This window comes from Benincasa hispida, chromosome 12 (genome assembly GCF_027475165.1).
Source record: "Benincasa hispida cultivar pf3 chromosome 12, pf3_genome.v1.1, whole genome shotgun sequence".
NCBI lineage: Eukaryota > Viridiplantae > Streptophyta > Magnoliopsida > Cucurbitales > Cucurbitaceae > Benincasa > Benincasa hispida.
The window spans coordinates 17,676,067-17,693,275 of NC_143489.1; the positions used below are offsets into that span (position 1 = coordinate 17,676,067).

General features: G+C 41.4%; 1 protein-coding gene across 1 annotated transcript; it reads left to right on the forward strand.

The window, feature by feature from the left end:
• The first annotated feature begins 2,242 nt into the window (after nt 1–2,242).
• On the forward strand, nt 2,243–16,973 carry LOC120069442 (GroES-like zinc-binding alcohol dehydrogenase family protein). The gene is made up of 5 exons (XM_039021200.2): nt 2,243–2,717; nt 2,927–3,068; nt 3,739–3,965; nt 4,454–4,711; nt 16,516–16,973. Exons 1-5 carry the CDS (start codon nt 2,493–2,495, stop codon nt 16,819–16,821), a joined length of 1,158 nt encoding a protein of 385 aa, XP_038877128.1. The 5' UTR covers nt 2,243–2,492; the 3' UTR covers nt 16,822–16,973.
• The last annotated feature ends 236 nt before the right edge of the window (nt 16,974–17,209 follow it).

Below are 17,209 nucleotides of genomic sequence, written 5' to 3' on the forward strand. Positions count from 1 at the left end.
ACATCCAATATTGTCACCAAGATGAGGTACCCAATCTCATCCGTATACTTATAGACCATTTTGGCTACATACTAAAACTTGATCAATTTTTATGTTTTATTCATGTTATAGCCATGGATTCGTTTATTGAATTTTCATAAAAGGATGCAATATCAATAGTAATTTATTGAATAAAAAACTCAACAACCTTTTTATTGATAAATAGAATATGTTAACAACATTTACGAACTGCGAGTTTAGGACATTCCCATCACATATGGAGAATCCCAAATTAGGGTTTATTCTTCACATACACGGCATTTTGGCATTCCAAATTAGATATATGTTTCTAATTTGGATTCGAGGATTTCTGAAGATGAAATGGTGGTTTATTTCAGAGTTGCGTGGGAAGATGAAACAGAGTATGGAAGGTTGAAGGAAGATGAAGGATTGGGGTATGGGAGGTTGAAGGAAGATGAAGGGTTTCTCCTTAGGATATATAAAGATTGGGAGAAGACATATTTCTATTTTGAGGTATTAAATGTTGATTTGATTTTTAATTTTGATTTGATTTGTTTTTTATATATTATGTAACAATGGTGATATAGTAATGAATATAGAAAATGGAGATATGTTTTATTAGTATCATTTATCACTATAAATGTGGATAAACTCTTTAAGCTGAATTAATTACTATTCGTTAACTACCCAAGACATACCATTATAGCTCGATAGTTGCACTCTCCTCATTGTAGATATATTTCTGTCCATTTTAACAATAATCAGTAAGCCAATCATTGATAGGTCATTCGTATTTACAATCGAGTCAAAGATTACCGTTTTACCTCTGTAAATACATCTTGCTCCTTAAGCTCCCATGATTCTCCATTGAATAATTGATTTTTAGTCTAACTTATATCATAACCCTCTCTTCCATGAGAGGGTGAAGCCCCATTATTCAAGACAGGGCATCAATGCTTAAGAGAACAAGCCATCTGCTATCCCTAAATCGGGTAGGGGTAAATTTCATATTGCAAAACTATGTCCCCTACTATCTATCCAGTCTTATCCTAAAATGGGATGCTTATTGAGCAGTGATGTTGGACTACTTTCACCTATGCAGATCAAAGGATAATCTCGAATAAACAGGAGTTTATAGTTAGCTCAGGATTAAGATTGAGTTACCCTAGGTTATTGAAGTTGAGATAGTCAATTTTAACAGTAAACAGTTGTTATAAAAAAAAGTGACTATTTCGAGATCCGGTCTTATGCAAACTCATTGCATAGGATGCCCTCACTCACATGTCTCTACATGAATGATTTTTAGATCACATCACTTGTATCAGTATACAAAATGGGTCACATCCAATATTGTCACCAAGATGAGGTACCCAATCTCATCCGTATACTTATAGACCATTTTGGCTACATACTAAAACTTGATCAATTTTTATGTTTTATTCATGTTATAGCCATGGATTCGTTTATTGAATTTTCATAAAAGGATGCAATATCAATAGTAATTTATTGAATAAAAAACTCAACAACCTTTTTATTGATAAATAGAATATGTTAACAACATTTACGAACTGCGAGTTTAGGACATTCCCATCACATATGGAGAATCCCAAATTAGGTTTTATTCTTCACATACACGGCATTTTGGCATTCCAAATTAGATATATGTTTCTAATTTGGATTCGAGGATTTCTGAAGATGAAATGGTGGTTTATTTCAGAGTTGCGTGGGAAGATGAAACAGAGTATGGAAGGTTGAAGGAAGATGAAGGATTGGGGTATGGGAGGTTGAAGGAAGATGAAGGGTTTCTCCTTAGGATATATAAAGATTGGGAGAAGACATATTTCTATTTTGAGGTATTAAATGTTGATTTGATTTTTAATTTTGATTTGATTTGTTTTTTATATATTATGTAACAATGGTGATATAGTAATGAATATAGAAAATGGAGATATGCTTTATTAGTATCATTTATCACTATAAATGTGGATACTAGGGAATTTTTTATTCAAAAGATTTTGTTTTTAAATCCACAAAAAATATAGAAATTTTATATAGGAGGGCATAGTTGTCACTTTTTTAAATGCAAAATCATACTGTTAGAATATTCTGGCCATTTTTATGAGTACAAAGTTAACTAAATTCTAACCTTTTTAAAAATAATATGGACCACTTTTATAATTTAACATTTTATTTTAAATGGCAAAATATTAAGTATAAAATAAAAAATCATCATAAAACTCTTGAATTATTATTATTATTATTACTATTATTTTTTGAGAAATACCTAAAGTTTACATTTATTCACTATAATTTGGCCCAAAACAATGTTAACTCCCCATGGAGAAAACAGTGAATGCTCGACAAATGACGAACTATAGTAAAGTTTGATTACAATTTACAACAATCAAATGAATTTCTACGGTCTGTGAGGTGTAATGCTATCAAAATCTGCTTCCGTCAGTTCATGCAACTGCATTACGAATCAGCCATAGATGTTCTTGCTAAGAACCAATTTCCAGTTCCACTGCAAACCCATTGTTTTCCAGCAGTTCTTCTACCGAATTCCGTCGTCACCCACTTGCTCCTTTGCCACTCATCGCTACCATTTGAAGGACAGGACTGAAAATTTCATAGCGAAAGCAATTTCTTCGCGAGCAGAATCGTCGGCCCTAGAAATGGTGAAGGCGATAAGAGTTCATGAACTTGGTGGGCCTGAGGTTTGTTTCCCCTCTCTCATCGTCTTTTCTTCGTTTCTTGATTCAGTATTCGATTCTTTTCTTTGGGTTGAGCATGGATTTATGTGGATTCTGTATGTATTAGGAGGGGGAAAAAACCCCTGCTGTAGGATTTGAATTAGTTTTCTTGTGGAATAACTAGTACGTTTTTGCTTTCTTGTTGGATTTATGATTGAAAATGATGGTAACAGGTTCTCAAATGGGAGGATGTGGATATTGGAGAGCCAAATGAGGGTGAGGTTCGAGTTAGAAATAAGGCGATTGGTCTAAATTTTATTGATGTCTACTTCAGGAAAGGAGTTTACAAGGCTGCTACCATGCCCTTTACTCCAGGTTCTGTCCTCTTCTTTAAAATTAGTTGTTAGATCATGGATTATGTGTAAGGTTTCTTTAATGGCATCTTATCCTTCTTCGATGTTTAGGTGATTTATTCCTGTCTGTGAGTTTGAAGGCTTTGGTTTACATGTGGACACATTTTTCTCTTATGGGATTTTTTCCCCTCTAATGCAGCCTTTGGTTGTGCCTGTGTATTATTTATTTATTTATTTTTTCAAAAAGTACGAGTACTGGCCTGTGTGATAAAGAGTTTTGTATGAAATTGGTTAAACTGAGAGCTGTGGACTATTGATGATATTGACATCAATTTCTGTAGGTTAGAGGTTTTCCATGTGGCTTACAATAGGTTTGGTCTTTGCAATATCATACAATTCTCAACTTGTTTAATTCCTTCATGCTTGAAATAAGTGGAAGAAGTCAGGGTCCTTGCCCTTGGGGACTCAAAATATAATTTCAAGGCTGAAATTTAAATTTTTAACTATTGTCCCTTTGGTATCCATAAGATATTGTATTCTGAGAGTTACCATTTCTTTTTACATTTTTAAATTTTTTATATATAATATAGTGTAGTTACAAAAATTACTTTGCTAATACTCGATTAGAGTGCAGGAGAGGTGATCCTTATTTTACATGTTGCATTATTTGAAAAAAAAAAATTACAATGCAGGCATGGAAGCTGCTGGGGTGGTGACCGCTGTGGGCCCTGGAGTAAACGACAGGAAAGTTGGGGATCTTGTTGCTTATGCTGGGAACCCAATGGGCTCATATACTGAAGAACAGATACTTCCTGCTGACAAAGTTGTTCCAGTTCCTCCCTCTGTTGATCCTACAATTGCAGCATCTGTCATGCTGAAGGGAATGACAGCTCAGTTTCTAGTCCGACGTTGCTACAAGGTTGGTTTAGTTTCAGAGTATTTATATTCGGATGTTAGATTTAAGGTATATATGTTTCGTTTACATGTCTTTGAGGGCAGTTAGAGTGTTTTTTCATCTACTTTACATGGATGTGCTGTATATCTCAGGAAAAGAATTGGCGCTTAATAAGCCTATATGAAAGGTGAAATTAAGATTTATTTTGTACTTCATTTTGGACCAATTAACTACATTTGGTTGGATATGATTCTGTGAATGATATCTTCTTATAATATTTAAAAGTGCTCCCTAAATGAGGCATCAAATATGAGTAATAAATCAGAACAACGTGACAAGTAACTTGGTTAGAATATTGTTACATGATGTAATTTTTTCATTTCATCGCATCAATCTTCTAAACTTCAAATATTGGGATGTTAGAGTTTCTAACTTGGCTTTCCCCACATATGTTATCCCAGCATTAAAAATATTTTTATGACCGACAAGCTTTGATCTGATATTCTCTCCAGGTTGAACCAGGACATATTGTCCTCATTCATGCAGCAGCGGGTGGAGTTGGATCCCTGTTATGCCAATGGGCTAACAGTCTTGGTGCCACTGTCATTGGTACTGTCTCAACCGGAGAGAAGGCAGCTCAAGCCAAGGGGGATGGATGCCATCATGTTATTATCTATACAAAAGAGGATTTTGTGGCTCGTGTAAATGAGATAACTTCGGGAAATGGAGTTAATATTGTTTATGACTCTGTAGGAAAGGATACCTTTCAGGTAATATTTATTCTTTTCATCTTGTTTTTATGTACTCTTGCAGAAACTCTAAGTTGTTGTGACTTGCAAGGAAACGTTTTTGCCAACTTCTGAACATTGCAGCAATTCTTAGAACTGCTTCTCTATAAACTGCCCATCTCCTCGTCAAAACTTCTTAGCTATTTCAATTACCCATCTTGTATTGGTCCAAAGCTGTAGTCTGTCCTCGGAGTGGAAGTATTACTAATGCTTATGATATGTTCGGGACCTATGAGAAGCATTAGTAAACTTTAGTTGATTTTAATTAATTCCCAACATTTTAATTTTAGAGTTATTTGTTGTCTTTAATTAATTTCTAGCTTTTAAGTGTTAAATTTATGTCTTGGTAATTATGAAGATGCATGGAAGATGGTGGTTGAAAAGATGGAGTCTACAATTAATAGAGTTGAATTAAATATGGTGGTTGGAAGATGGTGGATGGAAGAGAGTGGTTGGAAGATGGAGAACTCTTTAATGTTTTATGTTGACTTTTGCTACTTTACATTAATTGTATTAGAAACTCTATAAGGCTAAAGCCTTCTCCCCATCCATTTCTAATGAGATTATGATTTTTATGAATGAAACCTGAGATCTTATATTTGAGACTTTTCCCTTAGAATTTTACAATTCTTGTGATAGAATGCATGTGAGCCATTCAATCTAACCTTGATCAAGTTGATTGTGGAGTGACTCAATCTAGAACAAGATTTCCCAATCTTGCTTCTAGATCTTCGATCAAGAGGCAATCTAATTTTAGCCTTTTTCTCGAGATTGAACTAAATGGTATAGGGAGGTGTTAATTTCTTAGATTCAAAGGTTCTTGCTACATAATAGTTTGGATCTTTGGGCTGAGGGTTAGGGTTGCTTTATCATTTGATATCAAAGCTTTGTGTAACAGGGGTCAGTGTTTGAGACGATCAACCATGTGGCCCTTGGATGCTCTTGCTAACAAAGGGTGCACCAAGTAAGTCTTAAGAAGATTTTTGGCCTATTTAAGGCACAAAGGAACTCGTTGAGAGGTTTGAAAATGAGTAGGCAAGGGGTCTTAGAGTTTGAGTGAATGAGAGCTTTATTGGAAATGTTCAAGGGATACTTTACAAATGAGCCCCAATGGGCTATATATAGGCAAACCCCACCGACTTTAGGGGCTTGAGAACTGACGTAGGAGGTCGGTTAAGACTCTCCTAGAGATTTCTCTGTCTTTTACATACTTCTTAGGCCATACTAGGCCCTTCTAGATGCTACCAAGTACATACAAGACTTTTCTAGATACTCCTAGTCTATTCTAAACCCTTGTAAAGCATTTTAGAGTAAATACATATGGGCTGATGTTGGGACCTTCTAGCATGGTCTAGCGCCTTCCAGAACCATCTAGCATGTTCTAGCACCGTCTCGAGCCTTCTAGAGGCTTTCGGGGCTGTTCAGCCCTTTCTAGCACCGTGTGGCACTGTCTAGTGCATTATAGACGCGTCTGGGGTGCGCATGAGGGGCGTTGGCACTACCCAACCCCTTCGGGGTCTGCCCAGGCTTGTCTAGAGTCTTCCAAAAGCTTCTCGAATAGTCTGGAGCGCTTATAGGCTATCTAGCATCGTCTGGTCCTAAGGCGCGTGCGTCTGTCGTCCACATGCTGGGGCGTGCGCGTCTGGACTTGCGCATGCTAGGCCTTCGACCACGTGCTTGTAGGATGTGCGCGTGCACGGCTGTGCTAATGGCCATGTGTGTGGTTGCTTTTTGGGGCACTTGTCTAGGCGCCTATCCGGGCGTGTGCTTGTCTTGGCATGCCCTTGCATGCCTGTGCCTGGGCATGGAGTGTGTTGGGCATCCATGATGGGCTTGTGCCTGGGATAGGGGAGCACAAGTTGGCCTTATTTGGCGACTTGGGGATGCCTTCCAACAAGTCTTGACTCCTCCTTTGTTGTGCTAAAGGAGTATTGGGCCTTGCATTGGCACGATTTGAAAGGCCATTTTTGTGGGGCATGACACCTTCCCCCACTTGTTTTCGCAATGTCCCTGTTGCGCTTCTTCTCTTGTGGTGCCTTCTCCTTATCACTTGCATGGCAGTTACTAAGGCCTCTCCATGCTTTTTAGGGGGATCACACGGAGGTTGCGATCTTTAAGTACCAAGAGAGTGCTTCGGGATGGCACCAATAGGGCATTAGTTTTTCTGAAAAAGGCTAGACCAAGTACCGTCTTAAAGTCACCTTCAGTGTTTTTAAATGCCCAAGGCGCCTTAAGGCGCAATGGCCCTTTGGAGCCTAGGTGCACACAAAAAAGCGCGAGTTTTTTTTTTTGTGAGGTGCACTATATATAAAAATATTACATTAAAAAGAGATAGTATAATTGAAGTGGAAATATGGAAAAAAAGGGACCCAAAACACAAGAAAATTTGCATTTAGGTTTGGTAAACTTGATCTTTTTAGTTAATAAAGAAAGAAAATCCTTAATTATCACTATTTTTAAAAATAATTGAAAAGCCCCAAGGTGCGGGGCTTTGATCTGGGCTTCACAAAAGGCGCGCGTCTAAGGCATGCCTTATTTTGTGAGCCTCGCTTTTCCAAACCGAGGCACCAGACTTGCGCCTTGAGCCTAGGCGCACGCCCGAGAGGGCTTTTTAAAACACTGTCCATAGGTACAATGGTAAAGTCTAGCTTACCGTGTTAATCGCCTATCCTTGTTTTCACTCCTCAAGCTATCCCTTTTGTTGTTTTGGCTCCTGAGTTGACGGGTTTGATCGAGGTTCCGTCCTTTGTATATCTTAAGCCAAGTCGTTGAGCTTCTTGCACGTCCATAAAGTTGTATGTAGCTCCTGAGTCCAGCATCACGGTTGCCTCTTTTTCATTGATTGTGGTGTCCGCATAGAGTAGGCCCTTGTCTTTGCCTTTCTCGGCAGGTTGGGTCTCGAAGATGACCGTTATTTGCTGCAATGAGCCCGTGTATGCTCTTTCTCCTCTTTGTCCCGATGTTGTGCTATAAGTGCACTTAGGGCATTCTTGCTTGAACAATCCCTTGTCCAGTGTGGCCCACTACAAATGAAATATGGATTAGGAGGTGTGGTCTTGAGAGATTTACCTTCTCCCGTAGAAGAACCTCTCCCTTTTTTGCCATTCGAGGTTTGCGAGTTTTCCTCATCCTTCCAAGCAAGATCTTTCTTCGGTTCAGACCCTCCTTCTGCATTCAAATGAATGGACTTCTTGCCTTTTTGGGTGGAGTAATCCATGAGCAATTCAACAGCGATAATGGCATCATCTAGTGTTGTGACATTGCGCCTGTCAAGTTCCATCCTCGCCTAATTTTTTAGTCCATCTTTGAAGTAGATAAGGGCATCTTTATCCCATAGATCGTCGATCTCAAGAATGAGTGTTGTGAGTATGGTACTAGTTTGCCTCAAGCGTTTGAGTTTCCCTCGAGTCTTCATCTTGGCATTGTGTGGGACAAAGTGTTTACGGAGCCCGGCCTTAAATTGGCCCTAAGTGTTGATGCGACATTGGTCACGCTCCCGCTCGGCGTGTTTTCTTCGCCACCATAGCTGAGCCGCATCCCTCAAGAATGTTGGGGCATGGTTTATGCATGCATCATCATGAAACACTCCTGAGGCCTCAAAATATCGCTCTAGGCCAAACAGGAAGTTCTCCACCATTGTGGCATTCCTTGTGCCATCATACATGTCTGGTTTCGGGACTTTGATGCCCGATGTGGAGTATGCAACGGAAGGGGCACTAGTAGAGGCGGGAGTGCTAGTGCGTTGATGAGCTCGAGATTTAGCTCGAACATCATCGATTTCTTTACAAAGTCTATGAATTTCCTCTTCCACAAACTTACATAGATTAGATACTTCTGTGGAGAGTAAACTTACCTCCGACTTGAATTCTTGTCCAAGGGCCCCGATCATTTCCTTGGCTACCAGGGTTATCTCCGTGTTCTCTTGGACCAGCTCGTCAAAGTTATCACTCAACCGGCCAACCATGAGCTTCACATCCTCTAACTCACTCTCAAGGGTGGTCAGGCGAGTGTCGACATGATCCCTCGCTGTCGGGCCTCTAGACCTGGAGCGTTTGGATGTGGTGCATTGCTCACCCCTTCCTCGGGTGGGTTGGTCCTTCCACTTGCTGCTCGATTGGGGAGTGATGTCCCTCCTCAGATGCCATATGCTTGGCAAGAGATTAAGGCTATGTCGGGGGTCTAGGTTCCAAGAGCGTGGCTTTGATACCACCTGTCACGAGGGTCGGTGTTTGAGACGACCAACCGTGCGGCACTTGGATGCTCTTGCTACCAAAGGGTGCACCAAGTAAGCCTTAAGAAGAGTTTTGGCCTATTTAAGGCACAAAGGAACTCGTTGAGAGGTTTGAAGATAAGTGGGCAAGGGGTCTTAGAGTTTGAGTGAATGAGAGCTTTATTGGAAATGTCCAAGGGATGCTTTACAAATGAGCCACAATGGGCTATATATAGGCAAGCCCCACCAACTTTAGGGGTCTTAGAATTGACCTAGGAGGTTGGTTAAGACTCTCCTAGAGACTTCTCTATGTCTCTTCCATACTTCTTAGGCCATACTAGGCCCTTCTAGATGCTACCAAGTACATACAGAACTTTTCTAGATACTCCTAGTCTATTCTAGACCCTTATAGAGCATTCTAGAGTATGTACATGTGGGCTGATGTTGGGACCTTCTAGCACGATCTAGGGCCTTCTGGAACCATTTAGCATGTTCTAGCACTATCTCGGGCCTTCAAGAGGCTTCTGGGGCTATCCAACCCTTTCTAGCACTGTGTGGCACTGTCTAGTGCATTCCAAACGCATCTGGGGCGCGCATGAGGGGTGCTAGCACTGCCTAGCACCTTCTGGGTTTGCCCAGGCTTGTCTAGAGTCTTCTACAAGCTTTTCAGACAGTCTGGAGCGCTCACGGGCCGTTTGGCATCGTCTGGAGGCGTTTGGTCCTAAGGCACGACGCAGGGTGGTGTGCGCGTCTGTTGTCTACATGCTGGGTCGCCCGTCTGGGCGTGCACGTTTAGACTCGCGCACACTGGGAACTTTGGCCGCGCGCACTTGGCCTTGCGCGTGCTAATGGCTGTGTGCGTGGTTGCTTTCTAAGGTGCTTGTCTAGGCACCTATCCAGGCGTGTGCTTGTCTTGGCATGCCCTTGCGTGCCTGTGCCTGGGCACGTGGGTGTATTGGGCGTCCGTGATGGGCTTGCGCCTGGGATAGGGGCCACGAGTTGGCCTTATGTGGCTACTTGGGGATGCCTTCCAACGGGTCTTGACTCCTTCTTGGCTGTGTTAAAGGAGTCTTGGGTCTTGCATTGGCACAATTTGAAAGGCCATTTTTGTGGGGAGTGACATTTGGCTCTAGATCAGGTATATCTTTCCGTTGTTGCAAGGCTTTCTTATTTCCTACGTACTAAAATCTCCTGCCGTACTGATTGGCAGAATAATCCCCCAATCTAGTTCATTGGGAGAAAGTTGCTTGGGCTAAATGATGTGATGAAAATAAGAAAGGAGAGAGACCAACACACAGTTTACGTGGAAACCCTAGAACGGGGAGAAAAACCACGATACAGATCTATTTCTTATTATTTTAATTGATACACTAAATACAAGAGAACAGAGTGAATAAATAGACCCTAAAGAGCCTTAGGGTGAGAGACAATTACAATAAAACCCATAGGGTAAAACCCTATTTTCAACACTCCCCTCAAGTTGGTGCATAAATATCAATAAGACCCAACTTGCTAAGACAATAGTCAAAATTAGGTCTCAGTAACCCCTTGGTGAGAACATCTGCCACTTGTTGATTTAAGGGAATATAGGGGATGCAAATGCTCCCATTATCCAGTATTTCTTTAATGTAGTGTCTGTCGATCTCTACATGTTTGGTTCTGTCATGCTGGACTGGGTTGTTTGTGATGCTTATTGCTGCTTTATTATCACAAAACAACTTCATTGGAAGCTCCCTGTCTTGATAAAGATCAATCAGCACCTTATTTAACCAGATTTCTTCACATATCCCTAAGCTCATTGCCCTGTACTCAGCTTCAACACTACTCCTAGCCACCACTCCCTATTTCTTACTTCGCCAGGTGACCAGGTTACCCCAGACAAAGGTGCAATATCCAGAGGTTGACTTTCTATCAATGACAGAGCCTGCCCAATCAGAATCTGTATATGCTTCAATAGTCCTTTTTCCAGACTTCCTGAACATCAGACCCTTACCAAGGGTTTCCTTCAAGTATCGAAGAATACGCTCAACCGCATTCATATGTTCCTCATAGAGAGCTTGCATAAATTGGCTTACCACGCTTACTGCATATGAAATATCTGGTCTTGTATGGGACAGGTAGATCAAATTCCCAACCAATCTCTGGTACCTTTCCTTGCTAACAGGAACTTCGTTGTTTATAACACCAAGTTTTGCATTATACTCCACGGGTGTGTCAGCAGGTTTACACCCAGTCATGCCTGTTTCTTTGAGCAAGTCCAGTGTATATTTCCTTTGCGATACTGAAATACCTCGAAGTTTTGCATTATACTCTACGGGTGTGTCAGCAGGTTTACACCTAGTCATGTCTATTTCTTTGAGCAAGTCCAGTGTATATTTCCTTTGCAATACTGAAATACCTTCTCTTGATCGGGCCACCTCCATTCCCAGGAAGTATTTTAGCTTACCAAGGTCTTTAATCTCAAATTCTCTGGCCATTCTTGTTTTAAGCCTTGTAATTTCACCCTCATCATCGCCAGATAGAACAATATCATCAACATACACTATGAGAATGACAATCTTCCCGGAGTCGGACCATTTCGTAAATAGTGTATGATCTGAGTACCCTTGGTTGTATCCCTGTGCTTTAACAAATGTGGTGAGCCTATCAAACCAAGCCCTTGGGGACTGTTTCAGTCCATATAAAGATTTTCTCAATCTGCAAACTCTGTGCTTGAACTGATTCTCGAATCTAGGAGGAGGGCTCATACAGACTTCCTCTTCAAGTTCTCCATTAAGGAATGCATTTTTAACATCCAACTGATGCAGTGGCCAATCTTTGTTTACAACAATCGGCAACAAAACCCAGATAGTGTTGAGTTTGGCTACGGGAGAGAACGTTTCAGAGTAATCAACTCCGTAAGTCTAGGTGAAACCTTTAGCAACCAGTCTGGCCTTATATCGATGAATCGTCCCATCTGATTTGTATTTTACGGTGAACACCCATTTGCATCCAACTATCTTGTGCCCTTCAAGTAAAGGCACCTGTTCCCATGTACCATTTTTCTCAAGCGCCCTCATTTCTTCCATAACAGCCATTTTCCATTCAGAGTTCTCCATTGCTTCACGAATACTACTTGGGACCATGATAGTGTCCAAGCTGGTGGTGAAAGCTTTAAATTCGGGAGACAGATTGCTATATGTCATGTAGCTGTGCATAGAATACTTTGCGCATGAACGAGTACCTTTCCTTAGTGCTATTGGAAGATCGAGAGAGGCATCATGATTTTCCAACTCTCTTGGTTTCTCAGCATGACCGGTCACCTATATATCAAGGATTTCAGTAGTATCTTCCACTTCCTTGTCACCAACAAGACTTTTCCCTTTATTGCTATCACTCTTAGCTGTTTCTCATCTGTCACATATTCAGTATTGCCACCTCCTTCATCCTTATCTTCCCTACACTTGTCAGTCTCCATACATATATTAACATCATTAGTTTCAGGAATACACGTACCTGAACCAGATGCAGGGTCTGATTCATGGACTGGAGTCGGTTGTTCAATAGGTGGCAACCCTTCCTTTCTACGATTCTTCCTATAGTAGGTTATCCAAGGAATCTGGTTGGTAGGGAGGACAGGACAAGCTTTTTCAGAACTAGGAGAAGGAATCAGGGTGGATTCCCCTAAGGGGATATCATAGGAGGACCAGTTAGGCTCTTCATTTAAGCTCTCCCCCTGAAGATGACTAACGGGGAAGAAGGGCTAGTCTTCAATGAAAGTAATGTCCATGGAGACAAAATACTTTTGAGAGGATGAATGATAGCATTTATACCCACGTTGGTGGAGAGGGTACCCAACAAAAACACATTTTTGAGCACGAAGGTGGAATTTTGTGCGATTTGGGCCATGGGAGTGGACAAACGCGACACAGCCGAAGACACGGAGGGGAATATTAGAAATCAGGCGAGTAGTCGGAAAGGATTCTTTGAAAAGGTCCAAGGGATTATGAAAGTCAAGAACACGAGAGGGCATACGATTGATGAGGTGAGCCACTGTAAGAATGGCATCCCCCCACAGGTAGGATGGAAGAGTGGTGGACAACATTAAAGACCGGGCAACCTCCACTAGATGGCGATTTTTACGCTCGGCTACTCCATTTTGTTGGGGAGTATAAGCACACGAGCTCTGGTGGATAATTCCCTTAGACACGAGAAAGTCATGGAAAGAGGTGTTAAAGAACTCTCGTCCATTATCACTCAAAATCCCAATCTTGGCATGGAATTGGGTTTCAATCATGGTATAAAATTGTTTAAAGGTAGAAGATACCTCAGACTTATCAGCAAGTAAGAACACCCAAATGAGGCGTGTGTGGTCGTCTATGAAGGTGACGAACCAACGTTTACCAGTGGAGGTAGTAGTCGGTGATGATCCACAGACATCACTATGAATGAGGGAGAAGGGACTGGACGACTTATAAGGTTGAGAACGAAAAAGAATACGACTTTGTTTGGCACAAATACATACATCACAATTCAAAGACGCTATATTAATATTGCGGAATAAATGCGGAAATAAATATTTCATATATTGAAAGTTTGGATGTCCTAAACGATAATGTCATAACATAAAGTCATTTTCGGAAGTAGAAAACTTTAAAGACATAAAACCAGTTCTATGATCCTCCCTAGAAGAAGCATCGTCAGAAAGGAAGTAGAGCCCCTATCGTGCCGAGTAGTGCCAATCGTCATCCCCGACTTCTGATCTTGAAACACAACAGAATCTGGTGAGAAAATAGCCTTATAGTTCAAATCTCTTGTAATTATTGACTGATAAAAGATTATATGAGATTTTAGGCACATGAAGTGTATCACGTAATACTAAACCATCAAACGGGGAGGTATTTCCTTTCCCTGCAACCGGGGCAAAATACCCATCTGCAATTCTAATATGTTCATTTCCCGCACTTGGACAGTATGAAACAAACAATTCTGAAGAACTAGTGAGATGATCTGTGGCCCCTGAATCTACAATCTAGGGTTTCTTGCCATTAATGCTAATAAGGCCAAACGATGGAAATGTACCTGATTGAGCAATGGCACTCACACCGACAGCACTCAAATTGGTCTTACTATCGGCTGAGGACTGATGCTGTGTATTCTCAGTAACTGAATCACTTACAAGAGCACGCCCGGAGTTTGATTTGTCATGTGACTGTCGTCTCTTACTATTTGGGGGCCTGCCGTGCAGCTTCCAATATTGGTCCTTCGTATGCCACGGCTTCTTACAATGCTCACAGACAGGTGTGGGCTTTTTATCACTGTCGGAACGGGATGCCTTTGAAACAAAGGCTGATGCATCAATGGAAACTGCCACAGGATTGTTCATAGCTTGTGATCGATCCTCTTCTAGTCGAACCTCTGAACACACTTCTCTGAGAGACAGGGTAGGTCATTGACCCAATATGCGACTCCGAACACTGTCAAATTTTGGGTTCAATCCAGCCAAAAACACATAAACCCGATCTGCCTCTTCAAGTTTCAAGTACTACGTCCTATCCTATTCGCAGTTCCAGACAATCTCCCGGCAAAGGTCCATCTCTTGCCAAACCACTGATAATTTATTAAAGTAGGAAGTAACATCCATGGTCCTTTGTTTGCACTCATGGACCTGTTTGTGTAACGTATACAACCGGGATGCGTTTTGTCGCTTCGAGTATAGGTCCCTGGCTGCCTCCCAGATATCTCTAGTAGTTGCTGCATACAGTAAGGGTCGGCCAATCTGGGGCTCCATACTATTGATGAGAACAGGCCGTAATAGAGAATCCTCCCCTTTACAGATTCTTTCTTGAGGATCGCCTGGGATAGGTTTCGGAATTTCTCCTGTCAGATACCCGAATTTGTGCCTTCCTTCTAGGGTCATTCTAATCGACTGGGACCAGGAGAAATAATTCTCCCCATTTAGTTTCTCTCCAACCAGAAATCCTGCAGAATTTCCAATTGAACCAGTTAAGTAAGTTGTATTGGGCAAAATAGAGAACGAGTTTACCGGATTCTCTGAACAAACAAGTTGAACTGGTTGGGGGATTTGCGCCAAACATTATATCCAAATCTAAAATCTGCTAGTGCAGAGAGGCCAACCGTTGTCTCATATCGTCTGAGTAATGGACCGAACTACAAGCGGCTACTGGGCTGCCACTGTCGACTGGACAGATGTCGCAAACGGGAAGGTCGTCACCGGCTGAGAGATCGCCGGCATATATGAGGATCCCGGTCGGCTGTACTGCTCAAGGTTCCGCCGGTCTGTCGCTGGTCGAACGCGCCTAGGGCAGAAACGAAATGGTCTAGATCTCCTTGCCGAATGGATGGTTTCGCCGGATCTGAAGCGAAAACCCTAGGGCACACCGGCGCAAAGCTAATCGGCGCGAATCGGGAGGGCTGCGAGTCTATCCGTCGAGGGGTTGCAAATCGAAGGCGCGCGAGTTGGGAGAGCTTCGGACGTACCCGATCGGAGCCGGATCTGTCGACGGCGGCGCGAGGCGAGGCGGATCGGATCTGTCTGTGTGCGGCGCAAGTCGGGCAGGATCGGATCCGTCTTTTGTTCTTCAGATTTGTCTGTGTGCGGCGCGAACAACCGACTGGATTCTGTTAGGTGAGGCGGCTCCCATTGATGGCGGCTCTCCGTTGACTGCAACTGGACGGCAGAAAGTAATTCCAGTAAGGCAGTTTGAAAACACTCCTTCACAACTACTCAAATAGCAGTTTTCATATCAAAACTTGAAGAGCTGAAGACGACTATGGATGGTTCTCTTCCATAATGGCTAGGGTTTTGTCCCCTTGCTTTGATACCATGATGAAAATAAGAAAGGAGACAGACCAACACACAGTTTACGTGGAAACCCTAGAACAGGGAGAAAAACCACGATACAAATCTATTTCTTATTATTTTAATTGATACACTGAATACAAGAGAACAGGGTGAATAAATAGACAGTAGAGAGCCTTAGGGTGAGAGACAATTACAATAAAACCTTAAGGTAAAACCCTATTTTCAACATGATGTAATTAGAACACTTTAAGCATGAGTCAGTTAAGGAGTCTGCAAATCACTCCTGTGTTGGCTTGTGGGATATGCAGGGGAAGGGCAGTGAAGTTTTGTATATTATAAGGAGAGGCTCAAGCTTCTCTTTAAGTCTGTTGAACCTGTCTGAATTGTCTTTTTATATCTATACCATTGGCTTTGACTGTGTTCTTCTTGTCACACACTTCTGTATCTACGTCTCAGCTGTGGTTAGTATGGTAAAATGTGGAAGAATATACTGTTCCTTCATTAAATTCTATTCGATCATAAGTTGGGACATTTTTTTTCCGTTTACTAGAAGTCTTGAACTGATTTGTGTGCAATCTATTTGGGTGGCGAATAACCAAACTGAATTGATTGGCATTTGAGTTGCAGGTAACCAACTTGAACAAACCTAAACTGGAATGGACCTAAATTGGAATGGACTGATCTGATTTTAGTTGGGATCTTAGTTACTGGACTGTTTTTAGGAAGAGATGGCCTCATTCATGAAACTTTTCCTTTTTTTTTCATAAACAGGGATCATTGGCATGTCTAAAAACTCGTGGCTACATGGTGAGTTTTGGACAATCGTCAGGTACACCTGACCCAGTTCCACTCTCGGCACTTGCGGCGAAATCTCTATTCTTAACAAGGCCCTCCCTCATGCAATATACCGTAATCCGCGACGAGCTACTGGAGGCTGCTAAAGAGGTATTTGAAAAAGTAGAATCTGGTACTTTACGGGTTCATGTTAATCATACATACCCTTTATCTGAAGCTGCACAAGCACATGCTGACCTTGAGAGCAGAAAAACGACTGGGTCAGTTGTGCTTCTACCGTAAAAATACTGTCTTTGGAAATAGGTTTCAAGTTGGTTTATGCTGATAACATGAAAAACCATTTCTCTTTGTACCTTTTTTGTAATGACTTTGTGAAATAAAAAGGCTATGGGACTTTGCTTTCAATAAAATTATGCATAGTTTTGACCATTAAATTTTGTGGTAGCCAATATGCTTATAAAAATAACTGGAAAAACAAATGTACTTAGGCTTGCTAGACGAGCTTCGAAGGAAGTCTCAGCATGTTTGGAGCAAAAGCGATTCGATCTTTTGTTAACTAGCCAACATGCTTTTGTAAACTACTACTACTACATATTATTATTATTATTTTATTTAAATATTATTTTATTCTTTATACTTTGACTTTGGTTCATTCTAATTTATTTTACTT

Bases quoted from the DNA above. Each gene is read 5' to 3' on its own strand.
- LOC120069442 (XM_039021200.2), top strand. From the start codon at position 2,493: ATGTTCTTGCTAAGAACCAATTTCCAGTTCCACTGCAAACCCATTGTT. The intron at 3,069-3,738 runs GTTCTGTCCTCT...ATTACAATGCAG, and splicing joins TACCATGCCCTTTACTCCAG to GCATGGAAGCTGCTGGGGTG. The intron at 3,966-4,453 runs GTTGGTTTAGTT...TATTCTCTCCAG, and splicing joins TAGTCCGACGTTGCTACAAG to GTTGAACCAGGACATATTGT.